At 41.3% G+C, this 22310-nt stretch overlaps 1 protein-coding gene across 6 annotated transcripts; it reads left to right on the top strand.

Moving 5' to 3' along the window:
* The first annotated feature begins 6540 nt into the window (after positions 1–6540).
* On the top strand, positions 6541–18428 carry LOC128608101 (kinesin-like protein KIF2A). Of its 6 annotated transcripts, none has more exons than XR_008386001.1 (18): positions 6541–6676; positions 8720–8820; positions 9169–9264; positions 9418–9472; positions 9758–9920; positions 10024–10114; positions 10301–10364; positions 12031–12122; positions 12318–12460; positions 12587–12791; positions 12999–13109; positions 13252–13319; positions 14485–14635; positions 14851–14952; positions 16336–16471; positions 17115–17162; positions 17771–17964; positions 18297–18428. XR_008386001.1 is itself a non-coding variant. In XM_053625532.1 (17 exons), exons 1-17 carry the CDS (start codon positions 6628–6630, stop codon positions 18344–18346), a joined length of 1725 nt encoding a protein of 574 aa, XP_053481507.1. In that variant the 5' UTR covers positions 6541–6627; the 3' UTR covers positions 18347–18415. The 6 variants fall into 6 exon arrangements, 4 of the variants coding, with proteins under 4 accessions (XP_053481507.1, XP_053481509.1, XP_053481508.1 ...); XR_008386002.1 differs by lacking the exon at positions 6541–6676 and adding an exon at positions 7755–7918; XM_053625532.1 differs by lacking the exon at positions 17771–17964 and having other exon boundaries at positions 18297–18415.
* Positions 18429–22310: the final 3882 nt, after the last annotated feature.

Genomic DNA, 22310 nt, shown 5'->3' on the forward strand with positions numbered 1-22310 from the left:
ACCTCGAGGACTGCTGGACGTGGCCTGCGAAGCGTGGGAGGAACAACCATCCCCATTCCGCTCTGTCATCGACTACGTGCAGGAGATGCAAGAGAAGATTGACCAGGTAACCCCTGATAGTTCAGGAGCACATGCGAGCCGCCCAGGAAGAACAGAAAAGGGTGTACAACCGTCCCATGCAGCCTCGGGAGTTCCAACCGGGCAATCGGGTGCTCCTACTAGTGCCCAGTAGCTCCTGCAATTTCCTGGCCCGGTGGCAAGGCCTGTACACAGTCCTTGAGCGAAAAGGCACCGTCAACTACCGCCTGCAGCAGCCCGGTAAGCGAGCAGAGGAAAAACTCTAACAAGTGAATCTGCTGAAGAAGTGGGTAGAACTGGCGCCGGTAGTATTGGCATACGGCAAGGGTACCTTGGTAGAATTGGGGGAAGATCTTACCCCCACACAAAGACAGGAGCTGACCGAGTTGATGGACCAATTCTCTGATGTGTTTTCTACCTCCCCAGGAATCACGCAGCTGGTCCACCACGAGATCAAGACCCGTCCAGGAGTAGTGGTAAGACAGCGGCCCTACCGTGTCCCAGAGGCCGGGCACAAGGCTATCAAGGAAGAAGTTGGCCAAATGCTGCGGGACCACATCATAGAGGAGTCCAACAGCCCCTGGTCCAGCCCCATTTTGTCATGCCGAAGCCGGACAAAAGTATGCGGCTTTGTAATGACTTCCGGAAGCTGAACCAGGTCTCCGAGTTCGATAGCTACCCCCTCCCCCGAGTGGACGACCTCGTGGAGTGACTGGGGAGGGCCCGGTTCATATCCACCCTGGACCTAACGAAAGGCTACTGGCAAGTCGCGCTGGAACCGGACGCAAGACCTAAGACTGCCTTTAGCATGGCCACCAGTCACTGGCAGTACCGGGTTCTCCCCTTTGGGCTACACGGGGCGCCCGCAACGTTCCAGCGGCTGATGGACATTGTCCTGTGACCCCACCATATGTTCCAGGCCGCCTACCTAGACCACGTAGTCATCCACTCCTCCACTTGGTCCGACCACCTGTACCACCTGGGGGAGGTTCTGAAGGAACTCTGGAAGGCCGGGCTGACAGCCAACCCCAAGAAATGCCACTTAGGGCTGACCGAGGCACAGTACCTGGGCTACCGTATTGGCCGCGTTATGCTGAAGCCACAGACGAAGAAAATCGAGGCAGTGAAGGACTACCCCTGGCCAACATCAAATAAACAGGTGCGTGCCTTCTTGGGGTTGGCGGGGTATGACCGCAGGTTTGTGCCTAACTTCTCCTCTGTAACTTCCCCGCTTTCAGACCTTACGAAGAAGGGCCAGCCGGACTGGGTGTAATGGCCTGCAGAGGCAGAGCAGGCGTTCCAAGCCCTAAAGGAGGCCCTCACCAGCGCCCCAGTGCTACACAACCCAGACTTCGCCCTCCCATTCACCGTACACACAGATGCCTCCGAGACCGGGCTGGGCGCTGTTCTCTCGCAGACCTTCGACGAAGAGGAACACCCGGTCCTCTATATCAGCCGAAAGTTGTCCCCAGCTGAGAGGAAGTATGCGACCGTGGAAAGAGAGGCCCCTGTGATAAAGTGGGCCATTGAGGAGCTGCGACACTACCTGGCCGGTCGGCACTTTGTCCTGGTGACAGACCACGTCCCACTGCAGTGGAAGGCCAAGGACACTAACGCCAGGGTAACCCGATGGTTCCTCTCGTTGAAGGATTTCTCTTTCCAGGTCCAACACTGGGCGGGGACCCACCATGGGAATGCAGATGGCCTCTCGTGACGGGATATACTGTGGGCCCGACACACGACGGCAGTGGGCTCGGAGCTGAGGAGGGGGTACTGTGGCGACAGGCCGGCGGCCGGCGCACAGGAAACAAAGATCGCTCCTCCCGTGACTGCTGCGCTAAGCCACCGTGCACCCTAATCTGTATAAATGACAAAGCTATTTTTAGAAATCAGATATAAAGAAGGTATTTGCAGACCTAGTTCAATAATTCTGCTAATTGTGGCCCAACATGAACAGATACTAGAGACAAAATAAGAATCAATGTGTGATCCAGCTAATCTTTTCCTGCCAGTTTTCAGCGTTAGTGGCAGTTTTCACTGGGGGGCGGGTTGGGTGTCGGATTGACTGACAAGGATACAAACTGTTCCCATGGAAACCTGTGCTATTTCTGGCCTTGTGCTACAAGTGCCATGACAGATTTGCATATTTGGATTTCTATTGCATGAGAGAAGAGTCTTCCCTGTAGGTGAGGAAGTATACTGGGCTATGAATAAAGAAACAACAATCAGACATAAAATGTAAGCTCCATATTGTTATTAGCTGAACACAGTACTAACTATTATGCAAGGGTTGAAACACTTTGGGGTGTGATACTTTTTTTTTTTTTTAATTAAAGAACACATGCTTTTGTTTATAGTTATATTTAAAATTGTAGAATGTTTAGAAAACAATCTAGTTCCTGTTGTCACTTATAACAGCTATAAGTAGTCATTCCCTCACAAGCCTCTCTTTTTTCTCTCTCTCTCTCTTAAAGTCCCCATGAAATCAAAATTGAAGTTTTGTGGCTTTTAGTATGAATATCTTAGCCTTAAGGTTATCTATAAGCTAGTGCGCTCCAAAACGATGAAAAAATTCGCATTTGGAAGATACATGCATTCAAAATGTACAGTTTCCACCAATACGGATCAACAATTTTGATGACGTCACTCTGCACTTCAGTTTCTCATTAGATTTTCTCTCTAGAATCTGAAGTGTGCCCACCCCCAACAGTTGTAGGTTTCCTAGTTGCGAGGTAAGCTAAATATTATAGGCTATTTTTTAAAAAAAAGGGGAGGGGCCACTTGATGTGTCCCACACTGGCTTCCTGTTTCAATGGGAATTGTGTCAAAACACTGAATAATGCTATGTGTTTCAAGGCATTTCACAGGGACTTTAAAGTTAAAAAAACAAAAATATGCAGCTTGTTATGTTACAGAGAAACAGTAAAAGCTCTCTGTACTCTGACCTGAGTGACAAGGGCCAAATCATTATGGCCAGATGACCGCTCCCGGTCAGCAGTGGTGAGTATCTACTGACAGTAGTCTGTGGAGGAGCAAACCACAAACTGAAAGTAGCAGGGTGTTGGACACCAAAGGCTCATAGATGCAGAACGCCAGTGAAGGATGCTTGGTCCAATGAGTCCCGGTTTCTTTTACATCAGGAACATGTGCGGCATTTACCTGGGGAAGTGATGGCACCATAATGCACTGTGGGGAAAAAGACAAGCAAGTTGAGGGAATGTGAAGTTCAGGGCAGCGCTCTGCTGGGAAAACCCTCGCTCCAAGCATTCATGTGGAAGTCAATTGGACACATGCAACCTACTTAAATATGGTTGCGGGCCAGGTCTACCTCTTCGTGATAATGGTGTTCCCTAATGGTAATGGCCTCTTTCAGCAGGATAATGCACCCTGCTGCACTGCACACATTGTTCAGGAACAGTTTGAGGAACATTACGAAGAGTTGAAGGTGTTGCCCTGGATGCCTAAGATGTGCTGGAACAAAAAATAAATAAATCAGATCCGAGAGCAGCTCCGCCTCACATATTACAGGACTTGAAGGATTTGCTGCAGACGTCTTGGTGCCAGATACCACAGGGTACTTTCAGAGGTCTTGTAGAGTCAATGCCTCAGTGGACTGGAGCTGTTTTGGCAGCACATAAAGGAACAACAGCATATTAGGTGATAAAATAACATATTACAGGAATTCATATATCATTTATTTGATATTCATATATAACAGATATTCATCAACAACATACTGTGCAAACAAAGAAAAACTGAAGGAAAAAAAACAATTTCAACGCTGATGATGACTCACAGCTTCAAGTGTAACATAGGTACATATTGACTAGCACACACCTTGAATTTATGTGCTGAATGATGGACTGACTCTTTAATTGCAGACTTTTAATTACCATACTTAAATATACCACACTATAATCCAACCAGATTCACTGGCAGTGACTGTGAGAGCACTCTCGACCGTGCGCCATAATGAACGAGTGGAGTTTTGAATAGAGAGCCGTGCTTAAAGGGGTTGATGACTACAATATAACCATCACTGAATGAACATGTTCTTACTGAATCCACATGCAACTATGAATTGTAATTTGGCCTCGGTAGCTAAATGACGATGGATGTAATAAATGTGCTGATTTGTACTGCCAGATGCTCCGAGCACACTCGTCAAGAGTCGTCATCTTCACTGTGTTAAACAGGAGGGAGAGGTCTTTCTTCAGAAGATGTAGCATATGAGTCAACAATATTTCTGGTTAAGAAAACTTTTTAGAGAGAAGATTGTGCAAGGCCATTCCGTCGTGGGTGTACACCCACGTTGTCCTGTCCAAACGTAATGTTTTGCCCGCTGCAAAAAAACAAAACAACAATATAGAATCATCAGTAAAAGACAGGATATGCCAATATATGGCTTGGCAGAATAATGTTTCCCGAAGGTTTGCACTAAATTCATACTGAGTATTGGTAATTAGGGCCAGTACTGGCTTGAAACACTGGATCTACTGAAGTATGACTGATCTTGCCACCTTCGAGTGTTCAGGTTTGTCACCATCATGCCTGTGATGAAGTTACTGTTAGAATGTTGGTATCGAGTATCTCTGAAATCAGCATCATAAGAAAAATGGCAAAAATGGGACCAGTGCATTCCTACTTTCTCTTGTATATCTCCCAGCTGCAACACCAAGAACTGAATGACCTGCTTTAGGTAAGAAATAAAACACTCAGAAGGATGCTGCTATGGGAAAATAATCAACTGGATGGTGTAACGTGGCCTGACATGAAGCAGAGTTAACATTACCACATGTTCCAATAACAGCATGTTCCGAAGTGTTTTATTCCTCTTATACCACCGCAATTCGTCAACACTAACAATTATTTATTTGCAAACGACAAATTTGATCGATTTTACAGTTGCATTTAATGTTGTGGAATATCCACGAAACAAGTTAGGTCCTGTTATCACCTGGAGTTAATATGAAAAAAATTGCAGCTTGCCATGTTACTGAGAAAGCTGTCCACCCTGAGGAATTTCCCGATGTCTGAAAAATTGCGACTTTACCTCTAAGTGTTAGAAAGTACTGACACTGGAGACTCCTTCCAAAAATTCCTAAACAATCTCATTCAGAAACCTTCACCATATCAATAATTACACATTTTTAATGACACACTTTAGTGTTAGTCAAGTCCCTGGGTTAGTTGTTACTATAGAAACATGGAGCACAGTAATATAATGCTGTAGATCGTTTCTGGATACATTTTCAAAATTCTTTTCAGAAACAGGCTGCACAGAGCAGAGATGCTTGCCTTGTAGGAGAGGAGAGCCAAATCTGTCTGTTGGGTTTTTGTTTATTGATGACGTAAGTGCCATGGCCACCTCCTACTTTCACAGTCAGGACACCACTCTGTGGAGAGCAGAAAGATGATGAAGATAAGGGTTACTTCAGGAAACACATTACTACCAAGGAATATTTCAGGTCCGTATGCTAACACCGAGTCAGATGTGCTGAAGAGACCATTTGCGTATTTAATAATGAAACAGAACAAAAAAAGGTTTTAGTCCAATCCCACTTTAAGTTTAAATCCCTAATACAGTACAGATATGGTTACGTAGAGCATTAAACAGATACAGGACACAGATAACACCATGTTACACCCCTAATTTGGACCAAGAAAACAAACTTCCCTCTCACAGTACTGCTCATTTCTTAAATTTCCCTGTACAAAACACAATACAAAAGAGAATCTCCCTCCTCCGCAGGGGAGCCGATAGGAGACTCCCTCTCTGATATTTATCTGGAAGAGGAGTTGGGAGGACAGAGGGTGTGAACAACCAATCAACCTGTCTGTACGCCCCGCACACATCACATTTCCACCAGCCACTGCAATAAACCAAGGTGCAAGCAAGAGTGTATTAAAAGTACTCCCACTCGCACAGCTTGTTTGGCTTGCTTCATGTCTCCCTGGCAGGTCTCAGTATGGATCTACCTGCTGGAATAAATCTTACTCTGCCCCTGACACGCAAGGCGTCCCTCAAGGTTCAGCTCCTGGTCTCTTTAACAGTTAATTCATTACTAATCAACAATTATTTTCATAGTAAATTGCATATAACTCTAAGCCAGCACTGCCAAAAACATGCATAAACATGCATAAAGAACCCTTTACAGCTGGGATCATGACTGCACATCGTTCCCTTCAAATGCTATTGAGCTTTAAATAATGGTATATTTTGTGTATGACCCCATGCAGTAGTGAAATACATGGCAATATTTACATATGATTTAATAGTTTATTTTGTTACATATAAAAAATCTAAGAGGTGTGCATTATAGCTGACACCTAGATGAACACTTTACAGTTGGTTATATGACTGTAAGTCATTCCCTTCAAATGCTATTGAAGTTAGAAACGTGTTTAACAATGTCGTATGTAACTTTAGAGACGGTCCCTTAATTTCCGCATATCCGCGAATATCGAACGTCAAACCAACTTTATTCCAGAACAAAACCACCGGTTTATTACTCGCGCTCTCTCGCTCGCCCCCGTCTCTGAGAAACCATGGCGGTAAACTTAAGTAAAATTGTCGTGAAGGTAAAACTGAGTGACGGTGAGTTCCCTAGTTAAATTATTATTATTATTATTTTAGCTGGGTAGTGTAACTAGCTATTAACGTGTAGTCATTATTTGCTTCGCTTAGCTAGCATTGGCTAAGAGAAGTGCTAGTAATGCTAGGGTTAGCGAACCGACAAGCCTTTTACATGAACTAAATGACACTTTATTGGTTAGCCAGTGCATCCCTGTTGCTGTGGTAGCTAAGCTACATACCTAGCGCAGTCAACACAGCAACGGTTGCTAAGCTAACTAGCCGGCACATTTACTTAGTTATCAAGTCCATCTAGTTTTTGTTTTTTGTTTTTTGTTTTTTTAAAGCCGTAACACCTATTACAGTTAGCGACATCTTTTTTCCTATGGACATTGGCGAATAAGAGATTTAGAACTTTTGAATTTCCGAGTGTCTGTATTAATAATTTAGCACACACACAAAAAAACTATTTTGAAAAGCTAGTTTGTTTTGTTACTAAGCTCGGTTTAACCAGCGCTTCCTGTCAGTATTCTGAATTTCACAGAAATTCTAATGGCTACCACTACAAATACCATTACAAACCTTAAAAACCATTACCAAATTTCAAAGGTGTTCTATTGGTCCTTAATGGTACCCCTAGACATAACATGCCACCAATAGACTGCAACAAATTACCATTAGAGGCCCTAAGGGACCATTACAGATTCCATTAAAACCAATGCAATTCCAATTAAAACCATTACAAATTCTATAAGGGTTTCTGTTGTTAAAACAAAGCATTTTTTTTGTCGTCTAGCCTAAGGACGAACACGGAAGTTCCTCAGCTGTAGGTGTTTTAATCAGCGGAAATACTAACAACAGCTGCAGAATGGTTATTGCACACCTTTGATTAAAATAGCACTTTTTTCTTGACATACAGTAATGGCCTCCCTCCAGTGGAGTGGGTCTTACTGCAGCTTCACAAGTGTTTTTCTATCTACACACTGCTCTAAGGGAGACCATAGTTCAGCACCTTAAATGGGCTTCCTGTGGTGTTTTTCCTTATGTGCTTCTTTTTTTTTTTTGCAGCTCTGTGGAGAAATATATATTTCAACATTTTAGAGAAGAATAAAGAGTATTGTTTTTGCTCTTTTGCTTTTCCTCCTAGTTGGTGGTGATTTGTACTGTTACCACCCAGTCTAGGTTAGGTTGCACAGAGTAACCAGCTCAGGATTCAATTGGATTGATCTTTAAATAAGGGAAGCCAGGAATAACAACAGAAACAAGGTTGTGGTATATTGTAACAGACAATTATATACATATAACTGTACAAATTTACCAAACAAGGCATAACATCAGGGTGGGCCAAGGCCAAAATAATAAACAAAAGAATTCTATTATTAGGTAGCTAGCTTACCTAAAAGGAAAAGAAAGAAAAATACAAGGATACTTCCCTGACTACCTAAACAAAAAAACAGACACAAAAAGACCCTCTCCCAAAAGAAATGGCAGCCACACCCCTACTGCCGGTGAACCAAGTGAACATATATACAATAGTGAAGAGAATGCACAATAACAGATACAGGGACAACCAAACCCAAAGTCCAAAAACCAGAACAGCCATTAGAAAATAGCATACAAGCAGCACAACCAAACACAATCTCTGAACTCCAACATCCCACCCCATTCTCACTCCTCTTCCTCTTTAAATATGGCCACCAATCAGTGAGGTCATCCTGGGAGGCGGGAGCAAGGCAGGCTAGGGCAGGCTGGAAAGTCTGGGAGGGAGTTTGGACCTGCACACAAACTATGTCACAGCACACAAAAACTTCCCATCCCAAGATAGCGGGTTGTAACAGTACACACTGAATGATTTGAATTAATGGAGCATTTCAGAGCACGGCTATTCACCTAAATTGCTATTTAGTCTGTGTTCAGTAGTTCCTTCGTACAGAATTTGAAGCAGTTGTACATTCAATAGAGGCACAGGGACAGATAGAGAAGAGGAAAAGATCCTTTTACAAAGGAAGTGGATGACACTGTTGTTTAGTCAGGATTGTCTGACTGTATTGTCATGATGTTTGGCAGCGAGGAGGAAGTCCAACTGTGTGAAAGAGGTAGAGAAAATGCAGGAGAAGAGAGAGAGGCGGCGACTGCAGCAGCAAGAGCTAAGGGAGAAGAGAGCGCAGGTCAGTGCATGCCTATGACTTTCAAAATCCCATAATCACAATATTGCTTCGATTATCGTCTCTTGTCTTGATGTAGCAGTGTGAATGCTACACGCTCACATAAAAGCCTTAATTTAACCTTGGGGCTGAATTTGTGTATTATCTGCCCTGTGTTTTGTCACTATGATTATATTACTTGTGTTAAATACTAGTTTTGCACTTTTCCCCCATAATGGTCATTATTACGTTCTGGATTGGGGAGCTGGTCTTATGTTAAATGCAAAATATACCTCTAGTTCTACCTCTGACTTTGTCTCGTTGTAACGTCTTGTCATATGTTACATGATGAATAATCTTTTTGTTTTGAAGGAGGTGGACATGACAGGCCCCAACTATGAAATTATGCAGATGATCATAGATTTTAGGGCAAGTATGGATTACAAACCACTAACCACAGCGGATTTGGTGAGTATGAACCGAAGTGCATTATTTATTATCCTGCCAAGGATGTTTGCCTGATCTTTTTGTGACAGTTTTGTGTGTTGATTTTAAACAAGATTTAAAATAAAAACTGTGGTACTGTAGCTGTAAGAGTAAAGAGAATCTTAATGTTTGCAGATTGAAGAGCACCGAATATGTGTTTGTGTGAGGAAGCGCCCTCTTAACAAAAAAGGTGAAACAGACTTATGTATATTTTCATGATGACTTATTAAAATGCTCTACCGCTGTTCTGAATATGTGTAATCTCCAGTTTCTTATAGCTACCAGTTTAGGCTCAAAGTATTTTAACCCATCCTAGTTGATACTGAATAAGCCTTTTGATTCCCTTTTAATAGGAATAGAAATCTCAAATAGCATAAAATAAACATAAAGACTGAATGGGACAATTGTCTTTCAAATCACAGGGTGTGTGTGGTGAGCTGTGGTGTTAAGACATGACACATCCTTTGTATTGTAGAACTCACTGCAAAGGAGCTGGATGTGCTCACCATCCCCAGTAAAGATGTCGTCTTGGTCCATGAGCCTAAGCAGAAAGTGGACCTCACCCGATACCTAGAGAATCAAACCTTTCGCTTTGATTATGCCTTTGACGACAGTACATCAAATGAAATGGTTTACAGGTTTGTCTTTTTCTTTTCTGTGCATCCACAACTTAATTGTAATCCACTAATGTTAAGAGTTTGTTGTTGTCTTGGGTGGAAATTAAGAAGTTCTTCTGTGCAGGTTTACAGCAAGACCTTTAGTGGAAACGATCTTTGACAGAGGAATGGCTACGTGCTTTGCGTACGGCCAAACCGGAAGTGGGAAAACGCACGTGAGAGACATTTGTATTATATGATTGTACAATGTGTAATAGTAATATTCAAGTATGTAAATATTGGTCCGAATTCCTAGTCCTAATTTTAGTGCACATTGCTGGAGCTCATTGTAGTGCACATCGCTTATTACGCAGAACCGCACTTATCCTCGAGCATTTATGTTGATGTCTTTGGTTTTTCAGACCATGGGTGGAGATTTTTCTGGAAAGAACCAGGATTGCTCAAAAGGAATCTATGCATTAGCTGGTAAATGTTTAAGAGAGTTTTTAAAGCCACAATTAATCTTTTCAAATATATGGTCATGTGAAAAAATAAGTATACCCCATGGAAATTGTTGGCTTTATTTATTTATTTTTCATATTTCCACAAGCAAACATTTGATCCTCTTTGAAACAGTGCCTATTAATAAAGCTGATGCACTGTATAAAATGACACATAAAATTGAGTTTTGGAGTAATTTTCCCAATTTAAATGAACAAAAAATCAAATCAATCACATTGAGAAGTAAGTACACCCCTACATTTATCACAGCTTCAGATCCATACAATTAGAATCAGGTGTTCAAGATTGGGTGCCAGTGATTGAAACCTGTCTTATTTATACCTCTCTCATATCTAGTGTCTGGTGTTCCCAGTTGAGGTGTGTGGTGTCAGCATGCCAAGATCTAAAGAGTTCTGTAAGGATTTCAGAAAAAAAGGTTGTTTATGCTGATGAGTCTGGTGATGGATTTAGAAAGATCTCCAAATTATTTGAAAGACATCACTCCACTGTAAGGAAAATCATCTACAAGTGGCGCAGATCTCAAATGACTGCCAATTTGTCCAGGACTAGCCGTCCCTGCAAATTCAGCCCAAGAGCAGACCATCTGATGCAAAAAGAAGTCTCCAGGATGGAACCCTAAACTTTCATCTCAGGATCTGCAACTGTTGGTGTCAAAGTGCATGCTTCTACAGTCAGAAAGAGATTGCACAAATTTGACCTGCATGGGAGGCATGCCAGGAAAAATCCTTTGCAAGATTACAGTTTGCCAATGAGCATATAGGTAAAGACCAGGCCTTTTGGAATAATGTGCTATGGTCAGACAAATCAAACATAGAGTTGTTTGGCCACAGTAACAGCAGAGCTGTTGGGGCAGACCAAAGACCGCTTTTCAGGAGAAACACCTCATACCAACTGTGAAGCATGGTGGAGGAAATGTTATGGTTTGTGGTTGCTTCACTGCCTCAGAGACGGGAGGGCTTGCATTCGTTGATTCAGCTATGAATTCTGCATCATATCAAAGAGGGTTTGAAGATAATGTGAGGCCATCTGTCCGAAAGTTGAAGTTGAACTGAAAACGGACCTTTCAACAGGACATTGATCCTAAGCACACTAGCAAATCCACCAAGGAATGGCTCAAAAAGAAGAAATGGAGAGTTATGGAATGGCCTAGTCAAAGCCCGGATTTGAATCCCATTGAAATGTTGTGAGGGGATTTGAAACGGGCAGTACATGCAAGAAAACCCTCAAACATCTTAAAACTGAAATAATATTGCATGGAAAAGTGGTCACAATTTCCAGCAAGCCTGGTGGACAATTATGCAAAACACCTACAAGAAATTATTTCTGCTAAAGGGGGCAATTCTAGCTTCTGTATCTAAGGGTGTACTTACTTTTTCCACAGATGATTATCACATCTATTGATATTTTTTTTAAATAAATGATTGAAAAAGCTAATTTTCCTTGTGGCTTTGTTCAGGTATATGACCTTTATTGATAGGCACTGTTTCAAAGATGATCAAATGTTTGCTTGTCCAAATATGTCAAAAAAGCCAACAGTTTCCATATATTTTTCCACATCACTATAAGCTACAGTTTGAATAGCTTCAAAATAAGCGGTCTCAAATATGTTTCTTCTGTTTACTCCATGTAGCTCGTGATGTTTTCCTTATGCTGAAGAAACCCAACTACAAGAATTTGGATCTTCAAGTCTATGCAACCTTCTTTGAAATTTACAGTGGAAAGGCAAGTGACTCGAACACTTCTGGTCATCCTCCAGAAAACAGTGCTTTGGATGTTGTAAAGCAATTCTCTAGTGCTTATAAAGGGTTAGTGGATATGGAAGATCGCAAGGAGATTTTTTTTATTTGAAGTACATATATTTTGTGCCTGATCTGGCCCAAGTCACTTACTTTTTGTGGATTTTGATGCTGTGCCCAGGTGTTTGACTTGCTGAACCGTAAAACAAAGCTGCGTGTACTGGAGGATGGGAAACAGCAGGTGCAAGTGGTTGGGCTGCAGGAGAAAGAGGTCAGATGCACTGAAGATGTCCTCAAGCTCATTGAGGTCGGAAACAGCTGCAGGTAACTCTGTAAAACAGCGTAATGCTCTCTGATGTAATAAATATGCTGTGTGATTATATTATATATCTGGAAAAATGTTTTTTCTTATTAAACTAGTAGTAATTTTTTTCACCTCTTGATCCCCAGAACTTCAGGACAGACTTCTGCCAACGCTCACTCGTCCCGAAGCCATGCTGTCTTCCAGATTATTCTGCGCAGGAAGGGGAAGATGCACGGCAAGTTTTCATTGATTGACCTGGCAGGGAACGAGCGTGGCGCTGATACATCCAGTGCTGACCGCCGGACACGGCTGGAGGGAGCAGAGATCAACAAGAGCCTACTTGCACTGAAGGTCGGCAAGTTACCGGAGAAAAGCGTAGTTACAGTTACATCCGGATTCAGAACGTCTTTTCATAAAAGTCCGAATATTTTTCTGAATTGTGAACGATTAATACATTGTGTGTTCCTGATTTATGAAATGGTGAATTTTAGCATTGAAATGCATCCTAAAGCTTTTTGAGCTGGTGTCTAAAATAGCTGGTGTCCTGTCTCCATCAAGGAGTGTATTAGAGCCCTGGGGCGGAACAAACCGCACACGCCGTTCAGAGCCAGCAAACTTACGCACGTGCTCAGAGACTCGTTCATCGGCGAGAACTCGAGGACGTGCATGGTGAATAGCCACTTCCTGTTTCACACATCTTTTTTTTTTTTTAATAATAAAAATTACAACCTTGTTTTTAATGCAAGTGAACCCTGGTTTATTTATGGACAACTCTGATTATGATTTGTTTTTAATTTTTTTTCCTGATCAGATTGCCAACATTTCTCCTGGAATGGCTTCCTGTGAAAACACTCTGAACACACTACGATATGCCAACAGGTATAAATGCAGTCTCTTTGGTTTTCTATATATAAAGTATTTACTGGATTTTGATTATTGATGAAATACAACCAAGTGAACTATTTATAATGCTAAAAATAACAACTTGTTTATTAGTGATATATTTTGTGTGCAGGGCAAACGGTTGTGTCCCGATTCTTCCTTTTACTCCTCTCTCTCTCTGTCTCTCTCTTTTTACTTGTCTTTCCTGCTTATTCCTTGCTGCTCCAGAGTAAAGGAGTTTGGGTTTAGTCCCTCAGATATCCCGTTTTCTCAGGGTGGAAGTCGCTCTGGGCTCTCTCCCACTTGCGAGTATGAGCACAAGCTTATTTATCCAGCTTCCCCATGTGCCTTCGCAGCAGATACACACTGTTAAATCTTTGTTTGCATCTAGTTGGCTGATTTTCACCCCATGATGCATGAGAAGCAGCTTACACCTTCACGCCGAGTCACATGCATAGATAACGCACGGCCTCCCATTAGAGCATATACAAATGCTGCTGCTTTTTATCATTTTGAGTGGTGTGCTTGGTGAATATTTTTTCGTCAGCCTCCCACCTTTTTATTAATTTGTTTTCATTTCACTTTGTAACCCTGGGAATGTATACTGTGCTTCTGTCGTGTGCATTAAGAAAGGATCAAATGTAATGACACCATAAGCAGTAAGGTGAGTGGTAGGAATCTCTAGTCACCTTGGGGGCTTGATTAGATATAAAATCAGCGTGCCATGCCACAATTATAAACCGATTCTTTATGTATCTTGAAGCATCTCAGATTTCTATGGCCTGTTTTTCATAGTACAACCACTTGCTGCTTTTAACATGTTATCATTTGTCACTAGGCTTAGTGTATTTAGAGTCATCAGAACACATTTTACCATTTGAATGTTATTTGAATTTAAGCATTTAAGTATTTAAGTATTCAAGGGCAAAGGAAAAAAACATTCAAATGTATGATATGCCTTATACTACTTTAGTGCCCTAATTAGAGGTATCTGGCCATAACACATTATTATTATTCTTATCCGAGATGTCTGTATTTCAGTAAAACAGAAAGACGCCTATCAAATGAATCAAATGCAGCCCCTTTTTCTTGTTCCTGGAGTTATTCACACTAGTAAGCCCCCTGCAGACGAATTTGAGCATGCTCTCTCCTGTTAACACAGAGTGAAGGAGCTGACCGTGGACCTGAACACCATGGCTGAAGGAGTGCGACCCAACATGAATGCCATCACCCAGCTGGACAACATGGAGGAGGAGTGGGAACTGAGTAGCTCCCCTCAGAGAGATGACCTCAAGCTGCTCTGTGAACAGAATGTACGAAACAGATTAAAGCTTTCTTAGTCCGAAAGCACTGAAACAACACATGCTTATCTTCAGCAATTTTAGATGTAAAGTTTTGTAAAGATTAGCCTGACCCAAAGATAAAGTTTTGTTTTCATGTGTCTGGGGAAAATGGATGCTATCAGTAATTTTAATGCAGAAAGAGGTTTGTTGTTTTAAAGACGGATGTTTGTGATGTTTTTTTCCAGGAAGAGGAAGTGTCTCCTCAGCTCTTCACCTTCCATGAGGTGGTGTCCCAACTGGTGGAGATGGAGGAGCAGGTACTGGAGGACCACCGAGCAGTGTTTCAGGTGACACAGTTACACTATGAGCTTATCCTGCAGGCTTCACTTGGTTTTCATATTAATATTCCTCTGCAGTGTGAAATTTGTCTTCTGTCTGAAAGTCTTAAAAGTTGCGAAAAAGTATTTACCTAGTGTCTAATCATGATTTGTCAATGGCTTACATACAGTGCTGTGAAAAAGTGCGGATCTCATACAAAATAGTTTTAGATCTTCAAACGAAATACAACATAAAACGAAGGCAACCTGAGTAAACACACAATAATTTTTATTTAAAAATTTTTTTTTGTATTTTTATTGAAGAAAAAAGTTACCCAAATCAATCACCCATGCGAAAAACTAATAGCCCGCTTAAACTTAAAATCTGGTTGTGCCACCTTTAGCAGCAATAACTGCAACCAGACGCTTCCGATAACTGGAGATCAGACTTTCACTTACATCTAGGACTAGGACTTACTCCTAGGCTTTGGATCATTGTCTTGCTGCATAATCCAGTTGCACTTCACGGACTGAAGACCAGACATTCTCCTTTAGGATTTTCTGATAGAGAGCAGAATTCATGTTTCCCTCAATTATTGCAAGTTGGCCAGGTCCTGAAGCAGCAAAGCATCCCCACACCATCACACTTCCTCCACCATGCTAGACTGTAGTTATGATGTTCTTTTTGTGGAATTTAGTGTTTGGTTTACGCCAGATGTAACGGGACCCCTGTCTTTTAAACAGTTGCACTTTCGACTCCTCAATCCATAGAACATTCTCCCAAAAGCTTTGAGGATCATCAAGGTGTGCTTTGGCAAAATTCAGACGAGTATTAATGTTCTTCTGGGTTAGCAGTGGTTTTCACCTCACCACTCTTACATTTTTGCCCAGTGTCTTTCTGATAGTGGAGTCATAAACAGTGACCTTTACTGATGCAAGAGAGGCCTGTAGATCCTTTGATATTGTCCTTGGCTCTTTTGTGACTTTCTTGATAAGTCATTGCTACGTCTAGTCCAGCTGAACTTCATAATGAATGCATTGCCATAGATTTGGGGAATTAGTTACTATGGGGGCAAATACATTTTCACACAGGCCCAGTTGGTAATGGATAACATTTTTGTGAAAAATAAATAGCGTTAATATTTAAAAACTGTATTTTCTGTTTATAAGGGTTGCCTTCGTTTTAATTACTGAAACAATTTAGTATTAGAGAGACACAAAATCAGAAGAATTCAGATGGAAAATACTTTTTCACAGCACTGTATATAGACAATAAAAGTGTTTTTGTTTTACTGGTCATTTCAAGTAACTTTTTTATTGATTTATTTGTTTGTTTGTTTATTATCATCATCATCTTGTATTAAAGTTGGTCATTATTCATGTGTGTAATGGTGGGTGTGCTTTTGGGTCCAGAAGTCAATTAGATGGCTGGAGGATGAGAAGGTTCTGCTGGAGATGACTGAGGAGGTGGATTATGATGTAGACTCCTACTCTTCCCAGCTTGAGCACATACTGGACCAGAAGATCGACGTCCTGATTGAGCTCAGAGGTAACCCACATTCTTAAATCCTCTGATTGTGGTTTTGTCCCCCCCCGCTTGACAATGGGCATTTATCATAAGTTTCAAACAAAAGATTTTCACAAATACTTCCTGGGGCTTTGGCCCTAAATCTGAACCTAAATCTGTGATTCATTTCTAATTAGGATTATCTTGGTTTTGTGCGCACACATTATACCGTACAAAGTATACAATTATACAACAATGTAAATGGTAACTTCCAAAATATCAGTAACTAGCCAATTGTTAGTGTATACATGTGCTTCTGTTAACCTTGGGTAAATCTTGCACAAGGCTTATGTTGCTTATTACCACATAGATTTTTTTCATGACTAAACATTCACATTTAAAATTGTCTCTAGTCTGAGTAACTTAATTAGTGAAAACTAACCTAAGACCAGCCACAAACATCAGCCATCTGATTCTCAAACGCACCGTCGGTATCTGTTTGCACCCTTGTTTATAGCCCTGCTTGAGTGACATGAAGGCTGGGAGTCTTGAAAAACCAGACGTCAATCAAGCGTGCTTATTAGAATATTAGGATCACCACCAGACACTTAAACAAATTCTTTAAAAATCATCCACCTTTCCTGCTAAGAAATTGTGTAATATTGTGTATTCTTTTATTTGACAGATAAAGTGAGATCGTTCCGCTCAGCCCTGCAGAAAGAGGAACAAGCCAGTAAGCAGATCAATCCCAAGAGGCCTCGGGCTTTGTAGACTGGGACTAAGGGCACAAGCATGATGGCTAGAAATTTGACATCAGTTTCAGCAAATACCAAATAACCATAATGTGGATCTGTACTAGACGACCTGCTAGTGTCCGGCAGAGTTACTCCGAATTTGAATGTCTCTTTCTTTGGCTCACGTGTGAAATATTCAAAACATTAGACCATTGCATTGATGTACTGCATTGCTTTAAGTGGACTGCTGATCTTCAAGTCAGGTCAGGCAGAAGTGGCAATCACGCCCATCTACTAATGAAACATCGCACACAAAATTACACTGAATTACATTTTGAAGATCAGCATGTGCCTTAAGACAACTGTACAAGCACAGCCATTCAGATAAGCAAGTGGAATTTGTATTCTGGTTGAAAAATTGGAGTGAAACTCTGCAGTAGATTTGGGAAATAGATTTATTTTCTTTGTATTTTTTTTATTTATTTACTTTGTAAGTTTAGGTAAATGGCCGTTAACTACACTGTCCATTTTTAAAGGGTCTTTAACACCACCTTCTTTGTTTGAAGCATGTGCTTTTAGTAACCTGTTCCCCATTCTCCATTCCCAGCATGGCAGACCAGGCCCATCTGCACTTTATATAGCCCTGTTTCTCTAGGGGTCTAATGTTGGACCTCGTTGTATTAATCGATCGTTTCCTTTCGGAAGGGTTAATTATGTCTATCAGTGTTTGTTTCAGTCACACTGTTCAACTTTCAATTGTCTGACTGAATGATCTCAAGGAGGTTGCTGCTGCTCTGGGGTGTGAGTAGAGCTGTATTTGGTCAATAATACTGAATTTGGGTTGTGAGTAGAGCTGTATTTGGTCAATAATACTGAATGTTGTTGTTTCTTGGTTTTACTAGGACATTGTCCTCTTAGACATTTTTTTTATTCTGTGCTGTTGCTCTTTTTGATCAGCTGCACAATGCTTCACTGTCTTATCTGGTGTCTGGAAAACATGTTGCTCAAAACACTTCACCTTTTTTCTGTTTTCAGGAAAAAAAAAAAAAAAAGATGCTATAAACAGACATATGGAACAGACCCCCTGTCACTACAGCTGAACTTTTTTTGTGCTTTCTTTTTGGTCTGTGTAGAGCCTCAGGAAAGTGACAGATCACCCAACCTCACTCGAGCCATGCACTAGGGAGACGACTTTAGAACCAGCTAGTCAGACAGACGAAAAAAAAATAAACACATATAGCTACACTATTAATAAAGTCGCTTTTGTGTATGTTTTTTTTAGAAAAGCAGGAGCACTCTGACCTGATGAGTTTGCTTCATTGAAAACAAGACTGTTATATGTGGTATGGGAAATTTTAACAAAAATAACAAACACAAATCTTATTCTTTGATGCATCTTATGTAAGCAAACAGGACAGGAACATTAGCCAGTATTTTCAGTTGTACCTATGGTACACATCACGCATTGGTACCAGTACTTATTAGTACAGGTATTGAGAATTTGATGGTACTGACACAACTCTATGAAAGCACTAGAACAATATTTATGTACAACACAAGATTTTCCTGGGATGTTCCTATATATAGCATTATATCAATCTGTCAGACGTGTGTATGTAGGGTTTGTTTCCAGAAGTCGCTTAATCACAGGAACCACACCACCTTAGTCCTGTTATAGCCTGCTAAAAGAAATGTATTCCAACAGGCGCAAAGGTTCCTTGTGCCAATTTTCCTCTTTTATGGAGGTAACAGAAGAGAAGTATAACCACCTCACCGTCTCCTTTAGATCAATAAAATCAGTTACGTTTGTCATTCGAGCATCAGCTTTTCTTCCACTCCTCCGCCGGTTACTGATACAGCCTGAGAATTCCCAGCTTCTCTCTTAACGTTTCATGTTTTCATTTCAGTTCTTTTCAAATTAGAGGTGAGAAAGTTTAGGCGCCAACGTAATTTCGATTCAGGCAGCAACACTGCGATAACAAAAGTCATTCTCAATGCGTCTTGATGAATCTCGGTTCTATACATCGAGGCTTCTATGTTGAACAGGAAGAGCAGACTGTTGCAATGGAATTTCCTGTGTTAGTTGTATTCCCAAAATCATTTCTCGGTGTGACGGACTTCAGACATGGCATGCCTCCATTCATAAAATCCAAAATTCAAGTGGAAGGCATGGATCGGAGTTTGTTCATCTTCATGTCTGTTAGCTAGTTTCTAACATGCACATAGCGTGCTTGGTTCACAGTGTATTTTGTAGCTTTTCATTAAACATATAATAAGAAATCTGATCTGTGCATGGATGCAGAACCATTTGAAGAGAGAATATAGATATTTTCACCCCTATTTAAAACTGAATTCACTGTTTATATACGAAGTTCTCAAACTGGCTTAAAACACAATTTCGTTGAAAAAGTTTGGTTTATTATTGTACATTTTAGGATAATGTAACACCTTGAGATTAACATGGAAATGAAGGCTTTACTCCCCTTAGAGAGACCAAACTAGCTACATTAATCTCTTGAGCGAATTCATCAACTTGCATACTAGATCCTGTACCTAAATGTTGCTTTAAACAGATTTGTCCTGGAGTAATTGAACCAATTTTAAATATAATCAATTATTCCCTTAGCACTGGCTGTGTACCTAAATCACTTAAATTAGCAGTTATTAAAAACCTGACCTTGATCCCTCTCAACTGTCTAGCTATAGACCTATATCAAATCTCCCCTTCATCTCAAAGATCTTAGAAAAGGTTGTAGCACAGCAGTTATGCTCATACTTGCATAGGAATAACATTCATGAAATGTATCAGTCAGGATTTAGACCTCATCATAGCACAGAGGCAGCGTTAGTTAAAGTAGTAAACGACCTACTACTGGCCTCTGATCAGGGTTGTGTCTCGCTGCTTGTGTTACTTGACCTTAATGCAGCTTTTGATACTATAGATCATACTATTCTCCTTGGTAGATTAGAAAATGTTGCTGGCATTAAGGGAACGGTCCTCTCCTGGCTCAGGTCTTACAGTGCATCTGGAAAGTATTCACAGCGCTTCACTTTTCCCACATTTTGTTATGTAACAGCCTTATTCCAAAATGGATTAAATTCATTATTTTCCTCAAAATTCTACAAACAATTCCCCATAATGACAAAGTGAAAGAAGTTTGTTTGAAATCTTTGCAAATTTATTAAAAATAAAAAACAAAAAAGCACATGTACATAAGTATTCACAGCCTTTGCTCAATACTTTGTTGAAGCACCTTTGGCACCAATTACAGCCTCGAGTCTTTTTGAGTATGATGCTACAAGCTTGGCACACCTATTTTTGGGCAGTTTCTCCCATTCTTCTTTGGAGGACCTCTCAAGCTCCATCAGGTTGGATGGGGAGCGTCGGTGCACAGCCATTTCCAGATCTCTCCAGAGATGTTCAATCGGGTTCAAGTCTAGGCTCTGGCTGGGCCACTCGAGGACATTCACAGAGTTGTCCTGTAGCCACTCATTTGTTATCTTGGCTGTGTGCTTAGGGTCGTTGTCCTGTTGGAAGATGAAGCTTCGCCCCAGTCTGAGGTCCAGAGTGCTCTGGAGCAGGTTTTTATCAAGGATGTCTTTGTACATTGCTGCATTCATCTTTTCCTTGATCCTGACTAGTCTCCCAGTTCCTGCCACTGAAAAACATCCCCACAGCATGATGCTGCCACCACCATGCTTCACTGTTGGGATGGTAATGGCCAGGTGATGACTGGTGCCTGGTTTCCTCCAGACATGACGCTTGCCATTCAGGCCAAAGAGTTCAATCTTCGTTCAGTCTTTGGTCTGAGAGTCCTTCAGGTGCCTTTTGGGAAACTCTAGGCGGGCTGTCATGTGCCTTTTACTGAGGAGTGGCTTCCGTCTGGCCACTCTACCATGCAGGCCTGATTGGTGGAGTGCTGCAGAGAAGGTTGTCCTTCTGGAAGGTTCTCCTCTCTCCACAGAAACACGCTGGAGCGCTGTCAGAGTGACCATCGGGTTTTTGGTCACCTCCCTGACTAATGCCCTTCTCCCCCGATCGCTCAGTTTGGCCGGGCAGCCAGCTCTAAAAGAGTCCTGTTGGTTCCAGACTTCTTCCATTTATGGATGATGGAGGCCACTGTGCTCATTGGGACCTTCAATGCTGCAGAAATGTTTCTGTACCCTTCCCCAGATCTGTGCCTCGATACAATCCTGTCTCGGAGGTCTCCAGACAATTCTTTGGACTTCATGGCTTGGTTTGTGCTCTTACATGCCTTGTTAACTGTGGGACCTTATATAGACAGGTGTGTGCCTTTCCAAATCATGTCCAATCAACTGAATTTACTACAGGTGGACTCCAATCGAGTTGTAGAAACATCTCAAGGATGATCAGTGGAAACAGGATGCACCTGAGCTCAAGTTTGAGTGTCATGGCAAAGGCTGTGAATACTTATGTACATGTGCTTTTTTGTTTTTTATTTTTAATAAATTTGCAAAGATTTCAAACAAACTTCTTTCATGTTGTCATTATGGGGTATTGTTTGTAGAATTTTGAGGAAAATAATGAATTTAATCCATTTTGGAATAAGGCTATAACATAACAAAATGTGGGGAAAGTGATGCGCTGTGAATACTTTCTGGATGCACTGTATTTGACCGATCATTATCAGTTCGTAGATGTAAATGGAGACTTCCCCATGCATACCGAGGTTAAATTTGGTGTTCCACAAGGTTCTGTTTTAGGCCCACTGCTTTTTACTTTATATATGCTACCTCTAGGTCAAATTATTCGTAAACATGGAATTAGCTTCCACTGTTATGCTGACGATACACAGTTGTATGTTTCAGCAAAGCCAGAGGACAGACAGCAACTTAGTAAAGTTGAGGACTGTGTAAAGGACATTAGACGTTGGATGCTAATTTCTGTTTCATCATGTACAGCAGTAAAAGACCTTGGTGTAATTATTGACTCCAGTCTATCAATTGATGCTCATGTAGATATTACTAGGATAGTCTTCTTTCATCTCAGAAAAATTTCTAAGATAAGAAATATATTGTCACTACATGATGCAGAAATATTAGTTCATGCTTTCTTCACCTCTAAACTAGATTACTGTAATGCCTTACTGTCTGGATGCTCCAGTAGGTGCATAAACAAAATCCAT

The sequence above is a fragment of the Ictalurus furcatus genome, chromosome 5 (genome assembly GCF_023375685.1).
Source record: "Ictalurus furcatus strain D&B chromosome 5, Billie_1.0, whole genome shotgun sequence".
Lineage (NCBI taxonomy): Eukaryota > Metazoa > Chordata > Actinopteri > Siluriformes > Ictaluridae > Ictalurus > Ictalurus furcatus.

Coding starts and splice junctions, on each gene's coding strand:
- LOC128608101 (XM_053625532.1), top strand. CDS start 6,628: ATGGCGGTAAACTTAAGTAAAATTGTCGTGAAGGTAAAACTGAGTGAC. Junction 9,921..10,023: donor TCAAATGAAATGGTTTACAG/GTTTGTCTTTTT, acceptor TCTTCTGTGCAG/GTTTACAGCAAGACCTTTAG. Junction 13,320..14,484: donor ACACTACGATATGCCAACAG/GTATAAATGCAG, acceptor CTGTTAACACAG/AGTGAAGGAGCTGACCGTGG.